Source organism: Aplidium turbinatum, chromosome 10, assembly GCF_918807975.1.
Source record: "Aplidium turbinatum chromosome 10, kaAplTurb1.1, whole genome shotgun sequence".
In the NCBI taxonomy this organism is placed as follows: Eukaryota; Metazoa; Chordata; class Ascidiacea; order Aplousobranchia; family Polyclinidae; genus Aplidium; species Aplidium turbinatum.
Window position 1 is genome coordinate 14,122,891 of NC_137481.1, and position 16,656 is coordinate 14,139,546.

At 37.2% G+C, this 16,656-nt stretch overlaps 1 protein-coding gene across 1 annotated transcript; it reads right to left on the reverse strand.

The window, feature by feature from the left end:
• Positions 1 to 3,141: 3,141 nt before the first annotated feature.
• LOC145778370 (uncharacterized) lies at positions 3,142 to 15,444 on the reverse strand. The gene is made up of 16 exons (XM_082589845.1): positions 15,024 to 15,444; positions 12,581 to 12,814; positions 11,741 to 11,860; positions 11,254 to 11,388; positions 10,894 to 11,009; positions 10,086 to 10,207; positions 9,823 to 9,951; positions 9,506 to 9,619; positions 8,776 to 8,909; positions 8,447 to 8,582; positions 6,823 to 7,879; positions 6,447 to 6,594; positions 5,953 to 6,097; positions 5,330 to 5,423; positions 5,011 to 5,160; positions 3,142 to 4,019 (listed from the first exon to the last, which is right to left on the reverse strand). Exons 1-16 carry the CDS (start codon positions 15,150 to 15,152, stop codon positions 3,779 to 3,781), a joined length of 3,204 nt encoding a protein of 1,067 aa, XP_082445971.1. The 5' UTR covers positions 15,153 to 15,444; the 3' UTR covers positions 3,142 to 3,778.
• Between the last annotated feature and the right edge of the window lie 1,212 nt (positions 15,445 to 16,656).

Below are 16,656 nucleotides of genomic sequence, written 5' to 3' on the forward strand. Positions count from 1 at the left end.
GGTGTCTTTATCCATTATTCGACCGATAAAAAGATGATCTTGATCGAGATGTCTACAAACTGTGAGGGTGAACCAAGAATAAGAGGTCCCATAAGAGTGCACTCCGTAATACTGAATTGAAACCTTCCCAACTTGTGATGCATCTTGTGATAAACATGGCCGAAGGACAAATTGATCTCCTACGTAACAAAAAAGGACATAAAATAACCAATATTTCCAGAAAATTGCGTATTGATTATCGTCTTATTATTACACATTGGGAGGATAACTTAGGTTTCAACCTTTACATTAATAGATAGTAATTAGTCACAAATAAACGAAATTGGGCCACACAAAAACTTTTTGACAAGTACAATGGCTGTGTGGAAACATAAAGTCATCTTATGAACAATCAGTTATGCTGAGATTGTAAACGTCATGCATCCCGCCAATAAGAAACAGATTTTTTTGGTAAAATTCAAGGTTGTAATAAACAACGATTCAGGATGTTGAGGTAGCTTATAGATTTTGTCTTTTTAACAGAAAGTTAAAGTTTTGGTTTTATTACGCACGAAGTAAATTTTGTATCGTAGATTGCTTTTTATTAAAAACGACATGTTGCCGTAGTTCTAACGCCAGTTGAGACTTTTCTTCAATAACGTACATCGACCACAATAGTCAGTATTAGCCTACCAGTGCTACGTTGGCCGTTTGGCTTATTCATGCAAAAACCCAACGTGTGCCAAACCTGTATCAGTTTCAAATTCCTTGATGAACCCATCAAAGTGATCAACAGCCCATCTCAGCGTGTCACGACCCAAAGCGGAAACTTCAACCAATCCTGGATATATTGTGAATAGTTAAATTTATTAAGAACAATTGAACCGAAGAAATTCTCCATCTTCGTTTTGAGAAAGTCTATTTGGAAAGGCAACTTTGGCAACTAAACAACCCACGTCGGGAGGATCATCGTTACTTGATGTTGCCAATTCTTTCAACAACACAAACAAAGCAAAGGTGAAGAAAAAAACTTTTCTTTTTCTTGCATGGTGTTTCAAAATTGATCTCGAATAATTTTGGACTGAATAAGAATCTGAGTTCTGATTTTTTATATCAAAACAGGTTTGTGATATAAGCTATGATAAAAAAAATTATTTAACCCAAGCTAAATGGCCAAAATGTGCAAAACGTGGGTTCGACTATGTGTTGGGCTACTCAAAACAAACATAGCCTACGTTTGGAAATTTCGGAAGCCACATTTTGTATCGTCGCAAAAGTCTTTTGCCTTAGTTCCGAATTACATTTTTTCGTAAAAAAAATTTTATTGCATTGTTTTGAATTCTAAGAAACTTTGTTTCAGTATGAACTTCAAAAGAAGCGCACAAGACCTAAGTTAGTCATTACAAGAACTTACAGATTTTGAAATCAAAAAAATTTTTGAAAATTTTCAACAACTTGGTTTCGTTTCGACTTAAATTCCTCTATTTTAGGTGTCACCAACTAACGGTCGCTACGCTGTTATGTTCGAGAGGAGGCACATTTATTTTAGCGATTACTTTTTCGCAGTCGCTGAGTAAGTATTGTCATAACTCTGCAAAAATATCTGTAAGCGGAAGTGTCGTATCTATTTTCTTTTAGGGTTCTTACTTGTTTAACACATCTTAAGCGTTCTTGTGAAAAGTACGTTTGGGTTAGATTGGGAAGTAGGCTACATTTTCTGCTATTGTGCATTGAACCGAATGTAGGTTATAGGCTAATAAATTTGATTGATAAAAGTGTTAATTGTAATGATTTGGTAATACCAAGTAGTCCCAAAGCATTGGGGACACCCTGTTCTGTTAAGCCTTCTGTGGTTCCTAAAATTGTAATAGTTTTGGCAAAATTTGTTAGGCGTTGCAACAAACGTCTGGCCTGACAGCAGCTTTGTTCGATTAAATCATTATAATTAATGCGGTATTCTGTGATAAATATCAACAGTATTGTAGTGCTGGATATACAATTTATCTAAAATTTTATTAGTGGAACCCGCCACAGCTTTCGTCGAGTGGCAAATGCAAAAAAGGTTGACGACCCCTGCTCTATCTTGCTGTTCAGTTGCTTTTTAAAATTTTGGATCAATCGCACTTACATCGGCAAAACTGCTTTTCTTTTCTTGCTTTTATTTCAATGCAAAGTGTTTTTTTTTTTTTTAGATGAAATTAAATTTTGTTGTTTTATGTCAGTGGAAGAGTGACAGGTGCCTTTAAATCGTCATGACTTGTTGTTTTGGGCTCAAACTTTGTAATGATACGTTACTTGGATTTGATTTGTTAAATTTCATCTGAAGAAAACATTATTGACCTGTTGTGTTGTTCGCTTATATTTTTCATTTTATTCAATTTCTTTCTCAATTTACACGGTCACATTGAGCTGGTTTCATGCAGCCTAACAGGTCACACTGAAAGTCACTCAGCCCTTTCTTTTATAACAGAATAGGCCCATACCTTTTTTCAAATTGCGATTATTTTGTAATACTGTACTGAAAATGTTTTTGCTTGTGCTATTTATTGGCTTGAACTCTCATTAATTGCATTAAAGTTTACAAGACTTTATTGATTTCAAAAGTTTTCTTTGTTCCTTATTATTTTTAAACACCGGGAATAAAGTTTATATTGGAATAAAACCACAGGACTTCACTTGAAGATCGCAGCAGCACATCATTTTTACTGATCAACCAATCTTGTTAATTTGCCGTTGCTTGACATTTGTCATAAAAGAACAGGGAAACAGCTGACTCGATGACTGATATAGTCGTTCGCTGCTTTCTGTCTGTTGGAATATCTAGATTGCAATTTTAATCGAATTGTGTATAATTGTAGCGTATTATTCTCGCAACAGACGAAATAAAAGTTTTTCCCCTCCCCCCTCTATCTTGAGCTTTTGAAAAGTAGGCTACGTTTGTTTAAAAAAAATTAGTTTAGTATCGAAACCACCTTTTTATAAACTGAAATTTTATTTCGCTCCTAGAGAATTCGTCTCGAGCTTCATTACATCTAAACAAGCTTACCTTCGTTGGGACAAAAAACTTCATCTGCATCCGCATAAGGAAATAACACAAGTAAAGTTAGAAAGAAAGCAACCGCAACGACTGACTCCATTTTTGCAGTTAGAAATACTGCATACTTTGAAAGCATTTTATTACAAATGGAAACGAGAGCACAAAACAGCAGCTCATGGCACTGCTGTTCAACAAACTGAAAATTTGTTTCAAGGTTTCTAGCAAAGAGAGGTAACAATATTAAAAAAAACTATTCATTTTTAGTAATCTCTTAATAAATTATTCATTGGCGGGTTACATAAAAAACGAAACTATTTCAACACAACAAAACCAAACCCGGTAGTAACTAAGGAAGTTATGAAAGTACAAGGTGGTAAAAAAGGTATTTTTCGCATTTTTAAATATTGAAATAATGTCTGAAAATCATTTTTGTACGTCGACAGACATTGAAATTTGTCTGACAATAAGCTATCAAGTAACGACCACAGTATACTCAAAAGCTTAAACTACAATACTTCACACGTAGTGAAATCCTAATATAATAGTAAAATTGCTGCTCGGAACATGGTAAAATTTCGAAGGATGAAAATACGTCACTGCAGTAACAAGCTATCAGGTTGACCGATCAGAAAGGACACCATTGTTGGATAAAAAAACGGTTATTAAACGTGTCAGCGCAGTGTTGATAAGGTCAGTGGCAATAAATATTCCATCTCTGCCCATAGGAGTAAAAAAGCACGAAACAAAAATAATTCTATTAACTTAGTCAGAAAGATTAAGTTGAGATTTTTTCTTTTTTTTCTTCCCTTTGTTTTTCTTCTTTTTCTTGGCTGGAATTTCGCTTGAAGATTGTTGGATTTCAAATGTTATCGGAACTTGTCGCACGCGGTACTGGTAATTTGTTTGTTTCCTGGGGTCAAGAGCAACCCAAGGAAATGACTGAGGCGAGGATGGTATGACACGACCGGGGTTGGCGTATTCTCTCCGCAGATCGTACACGACTCTGTGTGAAAACAAACACACCTCAAACGATGATGACATTGCAAGTATATGTTGATTCGACATAAACAACTCGGAGATGCAATGGTACTAAGCAATTAAGCATTGCTGAAAGTGCAGAACGTCGGCCTACAATTTTGCGTCGCAAAGGGCAACAATGCTGATCATTATACGCTGTATATTTGCGAAACCATGTCCATTGTCTAGCGTCAAGGTTTTTCGCACTATTTCTTATTTGAATTGTTCCAGCTCTCTGTTTCCATCTAGCTTCGCAATCCTTTTCACTTCGTATCACTCTTTCTAACTTGTTTTCTCTTCGATCTTTTTCCTTTTCAGATGCATGCTTTACAGTAGATACTGCTATTGGGCGACTTTTCCGATTTCCTATTTGTTACATTTCTCTTTTTGGACTTGATGTTGTTCAACTCAAAATGTTACATTTCCTTTCTATAAGAAATGACCTTCTGAACTTATCTTGTATTTTTAACTGAAAAGTTAAATGCTTTTCAAAAAACTTTTCAGAACTTAAGAATATTTTAGCGCTACACCACTGGCACGAAGCTTGGAAAGATGTGGTTTGTTAAGCTTTTTGTGCTGCCTCGGACTAGAATTGTTACGTATAAAAAAATTGCAACACAGTTCTAGACTATAAATACAAACTCATTGCCACTTCACGCAAAGTGTTTTTCGTCAAGTAAATCCTCCGTTAACATTGCTTCATGTCTGATCGGTCTCACTAATACATATACAATACATAGGCTACTTCTGAAAAAAGCTACTCGCTTGATATGAGTCTTTTATAAACGTGACATTTCACCGTAAACTAAAGTAGAAACATTGAAGCAAGTCTCACCAAGTAGCGTGGGGTCGACACCACACCAAATCAATCCTCTACCAACCTACTCGCTTTGCTCTAACAGCTGACCACAATACAAACTCACGAAAACGGCACCACAAACACACAGTGTTTCACAATGAAGAGTCATCACACTTACTTCTTGATGGAAGGATTAGGATCTGCTACACGAACTGTGAACTCACTGGAACCGCTCTTGTGGCTGATCATGTGCATGAAAGGGCCGAAGCTGTCTTTGGCAATCAACTTTTGAAAGAGCGACAACAGCATCTTATTGGCCGCCAAGTAGCTGCAAATAACATCGATAAGCGCAAATCGACAATGTATAAAGTAATAAACGTGTTTTCAACAAAAGATCTGTTCTACTGATTGTCGTTGTGAACAATTATCAGCAAGTCCAAATAATTTGTACAGTGAACGGTTGTTGCTACGCAATTACGTCCTGTCAACAACGTTACCTGAAACCGACAGCTTCATAATGTTGGTAGGTGGACTCATTATTCCTCACCTCGTCGATATGAATAATCGTCTGCGTGAAGGGATCGACTCTGCCTGGAAGGAATTTACTTTTTAACGCTCTTCTAGCCCAGCTGGCAAAATATGTCCTTTTGATATGTTTCTCGGCAGCCGATTTGTAGCAAGAATTGACAGCGATAGACACATGTTTCGCCCATGAGGCTGGGCTCATCAGTATCGCACCGTATTCTAGCCACAAATTTATTCGACCGCCGCTTTACCAGTCAGTTCACAATGTCCTTTTGATATTGATTCAATGTTTGCACAAAGAAAAAGTACAGCAGTAAAAGTGATTATTATAAAAATGTGTTTATTGCGCAGCGCAATATCCATCGTAGAGACGGGTGGTTCTACCGCAGCCACATATACATAGTTACACACAGTCGAGTACATTGTTCAATAAATCCGTTACCGCAATGCTAGGTGCAATGCGAGAATAACATTTCTACAAAGTTCCACGAAGGACGCTTCTAAGCAAACTCGCTTCATTGCAATTTATTAAATATGCTGTAAACAGCACCAAATTCGTACGATCAAGTTGAAAGCCATAACATAAGAAACTTACATCTGAGAACAGTTGATGGCTGCGGACGAAACTGCAAGTCAATCCATTCGGCGCATGCTTCAGACTTAGTGAGCTGCTCGAATCCAAGATCTGATTGATATTCAAGCTTCGTTCGAATTGTCGCGTTCTCCAAACTGGTGCCTTCCTGTTGGTGAGACGCATCATGATGACAACAGACCAGCAAAGCAGAAGACTTACATGAAGCAACGACGACTGGTCTCTATTAAACAAGTGACTTGTTCCACTACAATTAAATCTTTATCACCATGCCATGACCTTCAAACGTTGCCATTTTTACATTGTGTCAACGTCTGGAAGATTGAAAACGACGTAGAAATGGCAACTTTTGTAGTCTGGAAAATTCCACCAGTGACCATTAAAACGAAGATTCGACGAAGATTGCCATACGAATAGCAATTTGTTTGCGGTTGTAAATGCAAGGCAACAGTTTAACAAGATTAATTTGGCCAACTGCTCCAATACCGCCAACTCACTTTGTCCTTTGAATAATGTGACACAAATTTCCCGTGTAAACAGCCTCTTATGAGAACGCGTACATTTCCGATTGACCAAACATTGTAAAAGACGCTATTTGTGTCTTCAGAAAGCTTGGCGTTGTATAGAGCAAGTATCTCATCAAAGCTGTGAATGAAACAAGAAGGGTAGTTTAGTTTAAAAACTTGTTTATTTTGCAACAGAACAAGATAGTATCGAGAAATGTCTGAAAACGTCGTACTAAGATATGACATATTTCAAACCAGGTGAAAACAGCACTACAACGTCTAATGCAACCCAGTAAGTGACAGCAAAAGAAAACATGGTACATGTTACAACAGCAACAAAAATGTGGAAGCTGGACTTGGAACTCACCTAAAATCGTCCTGCATCGTCGGCGGAGGGACGGCAGGCACGGTACGACGCAAAGGAACGTCTTTGGTCTTCACGTTCGGAACTTCCTTTACAGTCTTTTCTTCACGGTCTTTTTGCATTCCAAGTATTTGGCCCAATAGATCGTTCGGTTCTGTGTCTTGTGCTGTCGTTTTAGTATTTTCAGCGATTGGATGAGGTTGGTCAACTGTCGAAGAGACTTTGTCAGGCGTTGTGGTTTCGTCAGAACCTAATTTGCTTTCAAAGTCCTTCAAAAGAGCGTCTTTGGCGAGTTGCAATTGTTCACTTTCACTCAACGCCGCTTTTGTGGTGTCACTTGCGACAGAATCGGTTTGTGTAGTAAGAGCATCTTTCTTTTCCGGATTGCTAAAAGAGTCATCGTCATGGGCAGTACTTCGCAAACTAGACGTCTTTTTACCTTCAGTTTTTTTCACTGCGGTGGCATCTACTGCCTCGGCGTCGGCTTTTGATGCTTCTTCGGGTGGATCGGCGAGGGGTTTACTGATGTCGTTGTCGTCAGAACATCCCATACGCGAATCTGACGATGCTTTACGGGATTTTTTCGAAACATTGGTTGTATTTTGAGCAGTTGACTTACGTCTCAAAGTCTTTGTGGACACCTCGCTCGCTTGTTTCGACATGTCCGGATTGTCAACCTTTGCAGCACTTGCTGAACGAAGTCGTTTCGATCGACTGGTAGAGGCGGTAGATTTATGTTTTTCGGTCTCATGCGCTTTTTCTTTGTCGCTTGCGAGAGCTGATTTCCTTCGAGCCGAACGTCGAAGTGTTGTGAGCAACGATTGTTCAGCGTTTAAAGAATTGTCGCTGCTTTCATTTTCCGATGCTTGCAAATAATTCGATGGAACTTCAGCAGAGCCAAACGAAAGGCCAAACGTGCCGTCATCATCCGCAGATGCAGGAGGTTGCGAGAGTTCTGTGACAGCACTTTCAGAAGCATCACTTTTTTTTGCTTCACTTTCATCATCATCAATTACCAGCATGTTGTCATCATCGGAATCACTTCTCTGTTGCGGTTGCTCTATGTAAATTATAAGTAAAGCTTGTTTTTAATATCGTCTGATAGAAACTTAAACGCCTTTCTTCAACATACAATTGCAAGTATTGTTGCATTAGCGTTGTTCAAAGACAATTTTTCCTCAACCTAGCGTGACCCTCTTGAAATAGTTCCATTTTATATAACAGCATCTGAGCAACTGCCGTTGAATAGGATAACCACGCAACGCTAATCAGAACTTACAACTCAAGTCAAACTTCAAACGCAAAATACTGCTTCTCCAGATTTTGTATAGGTAGCCTACCTCTGTTTAGGCTTCACAATAAATTAGGTTAAAAGATTGTGATATAAAATTATACATAATTTGATTAACAGCAGTTGTGGTTTTACGCAAATTCTTTAGGTTTTCTAGATAAAATATTTTCAGAGCGTGCCAACTAAAAACTTAGAAAAAAGGGCATTTTTAACAACCCAAACACAACATACAATGTATCAAAGCACAGCACTAATTAGGTAACTTTGATTAAGAATTCAAAAAAGCGCATTTCGCACAACATTCAACAGCCATGTGCAAAACATAAAAAATCTCACTTTTTGGTGATTTAGGTTTAACGGTTTTGCTGAAATTAAAATTCAAGAGAGATGTAGAGCTTGTAGTGGACTTTACAGCGGCTTTTGGCACTCTCGATAAACTCTTTTTCCAAACGCTAAGACCTGCTGCCTGAGCCTGCAGACATTAAAATAGAAAACAGGTAAAAAAAAAGTAACATAAATTTCATGAGAGTAAGATAAAAAATATATCGGAACTCGATGGGTAAATTTGTTTGCAATCTGTAAATTAACGTTAAAATTATCTTTAAAAAGCGAACTCCATCCTGCCTGCTAGGGTGACTCAACAAGAAAGAACAACAAAACCTTACCACGGATTGCGGAACGGAACTGACTCTATTCTTTCGCTTTGCAGCAGCAACTGTTGACAAGGTATCCACGTTGTCGTCGATACCATCCAGCTGAGGTATAGACTTTTCACACTCCAACACTTCATCCGCACTTTCTGAACAAATAATGACGTAAGTTGTTGTTGGCATCGACCGTATTCGACTTAAATTGTCAAAAAAGTGTCACCAGCCATCATGCCCTCAAATGGGGGGAAAGAACAAGCACCTTCTGGTAGTCCCTCCCATCCCATCAGTATCATATCTTCAAGATAGAAAAGAGATATGCGAAGCGAAGGTTGTCACACCCGAGCAAACTCATACGCCGATGATGATGCCATCAAATGTGTGCAAGATCTCGGCGCCAGCTGCAGAGTTTGTTTGTGAAGTGCAAGCTGTTAAAGCTGTGACGATCTTATCGTCTTCAAAATTGAAAGAGGGGTAAGGACTAAGGGTATCAAAGTTGATAATGTAGAAGAGACAATGCGATCACTAGTTTATTTTTTATGATTGCAGAAGTGGACGTGTTTTTAAAAGAAGTTTGCTTATTACATTGATTCAACGTCTGTGGACGTTGAATCAATGTAAAAACGACGGATTTTGCTGTCTGGGAGGTGCCACTGACGTATTCAAAACACAATTTTACTACAATCGCTTCAAGTAGTTAATATGATCAAAAAACAGTAAAACACCCTTGCTGCAACTATTTTCAAACCTTCAGTCGATGCATTCATTTCTTCTGAACCTTCTTCTCTATTCAATTCCGGTCGGACAGCTTCATCCGAAGAGCAAGTTTTGTCGACAACGCTGTCCACCATTGAAATATGACCTACGAGCGAAAACGGTACATTTTTGAAAGAAAACCTTTAAATTTGCTTACAGCTAGCTAGTTGATGTAACGCACTCCGTGGTTTAATAACTTCACAGTAGAGTGGACAGATAATTGCAAAATGCTGTACTGTATAATAAAAGTGGCACAAAAAGTACTGCTTCATAATAAAAAATAAAACATGGAAAAAGAGATCGACTCACGGGATGAATGCAGCACAAAATCCTTTACTGCTTTCTTGAAGTACCTGAGATTTTTGTCTCTTGCGTATACGCTTTTCGGCGGTAAGGCTTTATCAATGAAAACAACTTGGCGATGATTGCCGCTCTGATCTGCACAAATTGAATTGCTTTGAAAGAGTCGGAAAATTTGAAACGATGATTCAAAACCACGCGAATATACGTCATACATGTCTCAATAATCTTATTTTCGAAAGACATTTACCACTGAAAAACAATAAACCAACCTTTAATTTTACGCATTTCCACTGGAATTTCCGATTCATTGGCGAATGGAGGTGTGTTATCTGCCAGAGTGCGCAGAGCGCTGAGAGAAATGACGATGTCAGCTTTCCAAGCAACAGCTAACCTGATGAGAGAGATGCTGATCACAATTTACAGAGAAGACAATAGATTGAGTTTCGCTTTTAGCAGCATGATCGTTGTTGCTTACTTCGCAATGTAGTAGATACAATACAAACGATCTGTTTTAGCCTGATGCTGCGAACGCTGTAGTAGTAGCGGTTTACATTAGCTTTCAGAACACGATTCCCTGGCTAGTCATGTGCCATAATAAGTGTTCCGAAAGCCAGTGCAACTCGCTACTCCCACAGCGCTCGCAGCATCAGGCTAAAACAGATTGATCAGCTGTGAACTCTCTCGTGAAGTCACATGAGTGAATTTGATAATTAATAGAATAAACTTCACACCATCAAGTACGCATCAACGGCAATTTGAAATCTACCGACAACCTCTCGATTAGATTGGTACATCGGAGGTTTCAAATGAAAGAAAACAATTAAGGAGACATGATGGGTTGATGGATAGAAACAGAGTAAATCCATAAAGCAGCTCTTAATCAAGCGATTTCTGAAAGCAAACATTCTTCGGATTAAGCTGTACATGGAAACTTGGATTCAGTATCAGGCTGAACTCTTTAATACAGACAGACTAAGTGCTCACAGCATAATTATAATAACAAATAAGCATAACAAAATTAATAAATAACAAATAAGTGAACACTGAACAGTTTAAGTTCAAAAAAATGTAAATCACTTTTCAGCATTTTCATCTTTGGTTATTGGTTCCCGATGAACTTCTTTATTGTTTGTTACATCATAGCTTGGGATTGGTGCATCCATTGGTGGTTTCTTGATAATAGGAGGCGTTCCCTATAAAACATATATACTACACGTTTAGTAAAGAACTAAATGAAAGAACTCGTTTAGCAACAACGGAAAGACGATTAGTTTTAATATCGGTGTAATACAACAACACTAATAAAGTGACATACTCATAGCAAAAAATTAATTTCCACTTTTATTGAAACTTCAAGCAAATTTTTCTACGTCAAAATGTAAAGAATCAGTTATTTTTATACTGAGCATTTCATAATTACAAAAACAATGAACATACTAATTTCAAAAATAAGTTCTCAAACTTGGGTTGAGGATCAGAAGTATATGGAAAAGCATTGATTTGTAATGCTTGCAGAAAAACAAAATTTTGCATGTACATACGAAGTCGATCCTTTGCCATGGAAAGGTAATTCTGCAAAAAATACATGGTATGCAGTTGTACAAGGTTCTAAGTATTGTCATATGTCTGAGAAATGCAAGTTTTCTGTGGCACTCCTATAACTTATTGCTGACAACACAAAGCAGGAAGAGCAAATTACAAAAAATGATGAATAAATGGCAGTTTATTAAGCAGTCGAATGGTTGTCTATTAGCAGAAGCATCCCATGAATCTTGTAAAACATAAACAATTACAAATGACTAGATGCATTATGCATACAATGGCGACCCCTGCAAAAACATTCAGTCAGAATTAAATAATTAAGTTGCTAATTCATGTGCAAAAAGTACACGTTAAACAACATTATATGAGCAACTGTACTTACCTCAAAGTACTGCTCTGCTAACGGCACCACTTTGTTGTAATCAGAAATATGATGAATCGAGTCTTGAAAAGCATAGGCTGAAAATTCTTCTTGCTCTTGAATAACTTTGCCATGAAATCTCTGTCATACAACGTAAAAAATAGACACTGACAAATGAGATAAAACTACATATGATTACACTGGTCTACACGATTTTTGCTCTATGAACTTTGAAAACTGATTTAGAGTAATTCTGGGGTGCTGAATCCGAATCTGACCTCAGATTTATCCTATCACGTCAAGTTAGTGAGATATGATAACAGCAAATTGTTACTTTTGTCAAAAGTAGAAGATTTGATGTTGCGTTTGCCATTTATTGCACATACACATTGTGCTATATCCAGAAATCCAGGCCATGTGGTGCATAAGTAGCTGAAATATCGGAATGACTCGTTTCGGTGAGTCCGATCCCTTAACGGGGGATTTTTTTAATTTTTTTTTAAATTATTGGGTACCGTAGCCTAATTATCATTGCCGTTTTAGGGTTAGGGGTTAGAGGTTAGGAACTCACCGAATCGGACTCACCAAATAGTAGCAGACCCCTGAAATATACCCACCAACTATAATTTTGATACCAATTTGTTTTCTAAGCAACATTACAGTATTAACAAAGCAGTAAAAAAAAAAGCTAAAAGGTAGGCTAAAAGTATAACTGACCCCTAACCTTTCGTCATAGCACTGCAATACTGCATATGTTGGTGGTAAACGCAATGCCAAATCTTCCACTTTTGACAAAAGTAACAATTTGTTGTTTTCATATCTCACAAACCTGACATGATTAATTTAAACAAACATACGAACCTTATATACGTTAAGAGGATTTAGTTGATCGGAAGGAAGATGTTTGCTCAAAGCAGACAATTTTTTGTGTCGAAATTTTTCTTCCAGACTAAGATATTGCACATGTTGCCTGGCGTTGAGGCTGGAATAACGTGGAGGAGGAAGATGTTCTTTAGAATTTGGTTTTACTGCATGTTGTTTCAAGAAATCTTTAGATTGAATATCAAAGAGGATCGATGCATAATCAGCTCCAACCTAATAAAATTATCAAATATTTTTAATGCATTAATTGTTGTTACAAATATCATTAAAACTTACAAGCAACGAGTGATATTGTTTAAAATACTTTTTTGAATAAGAGTACATTCAGTCCTCGAAATTAACGGCGGCACACGGCAATTGCTGTGGTAAATGCCGCCGCAAACGTCATAATGGCCATTCTGCTACGGCAATAAAAATGCCATCGCAAAATGAGCTTTTAATTCGGACAAAAATTGTTCAAAATTTCTTCCTGTTTGATTTACTCGCAGCGTGAGTTTAATCAGCAGAAACATCGCACCAAGACTTCACCTCGGACTATTTTACTTGCTGTGAACACTCACAGTCTTCAAAATTAGCATATTTTTACTTCGCAAAAACGTTGACGAGGCCAAACGGCAAAAGTTGAAATTGCCTCGGCAATTGCTGTGAACGTTTATTACGAAAAAATTTTACCAAAACATGTAAAACGAGAATTGAAAAAAATAATCGAATAGTCTATCACGACCGCACTGTTTGATTTGTTGTGGTGTAATAATACCAAAAGTAGCGATAAAGCAATCAACGCGATACGCACGCTGTTACGGTGATTCACGTTATAACTCATTGGGGGGGGGGAAGTAAGTTAATTTTGGGTTGATTCAACGTTCGAGTCAGCACAAAACGATTTAATTTTCCCGGCGAGTTATATCGCGTAACAACAATGCCTAATAAGAAATTTACGTTTGGTTTACATTAATTCGACATCTAGCGACGTTAAATTATCATGAAATAACGTTAATTGCTCAATCAAGTACCGATAACAAATCAATAGCTCCCTGCGAGAAGATTGTCTCGATTTACGTATACAGTACACCAACATAATTTCGGCACAATTAGGATACTGCGAGCAACACAAAGTCTGTTGGAAAAAGAACTAGTCAGAATCGGAATCATCGGAGGATGAGGTTGTCACGTCGTCACTGGAATACTTGAAGATGCAAAACTGCCTGTTCATGAACGCGCGATGCCATATGATCGGAAGCATTACTTTTCTTTACTGCCGAAGAACCATTTATCCAATTTTGTACCACTTTTTATATTCGCAACGACATCGGTAAAAAATAAGCATTGGATGAAAGAATAACTTTTGCGTAACAATTAAGCCAGTATTTATAAGGTTGCAAACTTTTTACAGTTCACAAGAGCATTGTCAGCGTATAAAATAGCGTGCGTGATGCTCTGGGCTACCGCCGTGTGACACACGATGAAGAAGAAGCGCATAAAATTTCTTTTGATTAAAGCATACGGCAATTGCTGCCGCAACCCAAGGTTTGTTGATTTGGCGACGGCAATGTTTTTGCCGTCGTAGATGGAAGCTAATTTCGAGGGCTGTACATTTTGTTTATTTATACTTTTCTTTGTATTTTTCTTTATATGTGTAATTTTTTCCTGTTTGTATGTACTGTTATTTTAATAAATATTTGTCTACACTTGGTTTGATCACCCTGTATAAATATTTAGCAATGAAGAATAATTTGGCCGAAAAAAATTTAACAGTGTATTTATCAATAACCACAACAACTTGTGCAAGTTTTATCTTTTTATGCTACCCATGTAACTTATTTTTTGGTTTTCAAACTATGTTTTTAGAAAAACTCTGCTTTTTATAAAGAAAAATTAAATAAAAAATGGCATCCTGACTTTCAAGCGGCACAGAAATAAACATGTCGGAAAGTGCTTTTATCAGGATCTGCGTGTTGTAATTAAAACAGCAATTACAAAAGGTGTTATTGTAACTTTAATAGCCTACCGTACATATCATACAACAGTCAACAATATTACCTAACTACTATAGGCTACTCTTAAGAGTTTAAAAATATCTTTCTAATAAAATAGAGTATATATATATAGGCTAACTGTTTAGATTAAGAAATACAGTTTTCATAAGTCCTTAAAAACGTGGTGACATATACGCACAAAGTCGCACATGGGCTATATACTATAACGGCATAAATAGCCACTTCATTCTAAAAAAAATTTTCCCAATATTTATATAAAAACACAAATACCATTATTCAAATAGAATTATGTCAATATATTCCTATATGATACAGTATCACAAATAAGCACGCAAACATATCGTTCTGGTAGCATAAACTAACCAGCCATATTTTCTCAATAGATGAATATTTTCTCAATCCCTTAAACTCATCAATAGACTCACTTGCTCAAGAAGTCCAATTCCAGAGGATATATTGTTTCCACCGGCAGGTGGTTTACTTTGCTCCACTTCATCCCAGACAAACGAGTTGTAAGCATGTTGCACAGCAGGATTCCACAAAAAATCATCCATTATAGGTTACAACGAAGGCTATTTACTTGCTTGTTATGGACAAGTTTTTATGACTTGCTCAATGCTCACAAAGAGTCACAAGTATTCTTTTACTGTTGCATCCTAAAGCTAGGGTACACTCCAACAGTCCATCTAAATCTATAACAACTTAAAGAACCGGAAACACGGAAACAGACATTGCAGTCGGCTGCAGCGTGGGTCAGGTGTACGTCGGAAGGCGTACACCGATGCATAGCACTCAAGTCCGCTTTCCCGTAATGCAGGGTAAAGATATGAAAAACTAACAAACAAACAAAACAAGACATATCTAATGACGTCTAAATCCCAAGATAAACAATATAAAAGTTTTTGGAGACACTACATTGCAAGAAGCTTGAAACTTTTTGTAAGTGCCTTCTGCATAACATAATATAATGCATTCCCCAACTTGCAACCTAGTACTGTCTACAACCTACCCTACCATAATAAACTTGCAGAACTCTCAACTCTGCAAAACCCAAGCTACAGTTTTGACTTGGTCAATCTTCCCTTCAGTGAGTTGCATGCACAGACATCTTATTATAACAGATGTCTATGGTTGCATGATATTTTCTGTGTTGCCAGCTTATTTTTTCTTTTTGCTGAAGTTGATTTAAGAGGGGTGTGAAAAACAATTATAATCTAAGGCAGTGGTTCCCAACCGGGGAGGAATTCCCCATTAGGGGGAAATTTTACAATTTTTAGGGGGAATTTGGTTTTAGGATTGTAAAGCATTTTAAGCCTAGTAAGTTGGCCTAGACCAGAGTTTTAAAGCGCTAATGAGGAGCCCTTAACTCCCGATTATTTAAGCAACTGTGCACTGACATGGAGAGAGAGAAAGAGAGAGAAACCTTTTATTTCGTCTGTTGCGACAAAAGTACGGTACAATTATAAACAATACGAATAAAATAGTACCATAGCTATCTAAATACCACAACAGACAGGAAGCAGCGAAAGACTATATCAGTCATCGAGTCAGCTGCTTCCCAGTTCTTAATGTGACAAATGTCAAGCATCGGCAAATTACGTTGAAACAAGATAGGCTGATGTTCAGTAACATTAATGAAAGAAAAAAAAATCATGTGCTGCTGCGATCCTTAAGCGAAGTCCTGTGGTTTTATTCAAATATAAACTTTATTCCGGGTGATTAAAAATAGGAAAAACTTTTGAAATCAATAAACTCTTGTAGCAAGGGCGTTTAAACTTCAGTGCAACCAAGAAAAGTTCAAGCCAATAAATAGTTCAAGGCTACGAGTAAAAACATTTTCAGTAACAGTATTACAATACAAAAATAATCACAATTTAAAAAAAGGTATAGGCTAACCTAGGCCTATTGTTCTGTCATAAAAGAAATGGCTGAGTGACTCTCAGTGGTACCTGTTAGGCTGCATGAAACTAGCGCAATGTGACCATATAATTTGACAAACAAATTGAATAGAATGTAAATGAGAAATAATTTAGTGTAACCGAATAACACAATAGGTCA

Excerpts from the sequence above, each read along its gene's own strand:
- LOC145778370 (XM_082589845.1), bottom strand. The coding sequence starts at position 15,152 with ATGGATGATTTTTTGTGGAATCCTGCTGTGCAACATGCTTACAACTCG. Across the intron at positions 11,861-12,580 it reads ATCCTCTTAACGTATATAAG|AGATTTCATGGCAAAGTTAT; the intron begins GTTCGTATGTTT and ends GTTGTATGACAG. Across the intron at positions 9,620-9,822 it reads TTTTGTGCTGCATTCATCCC|GTCATATTTCAATGGTGGAC; the intron begins GTGAGTCGATCT and ends TTTCGCTCGTAG.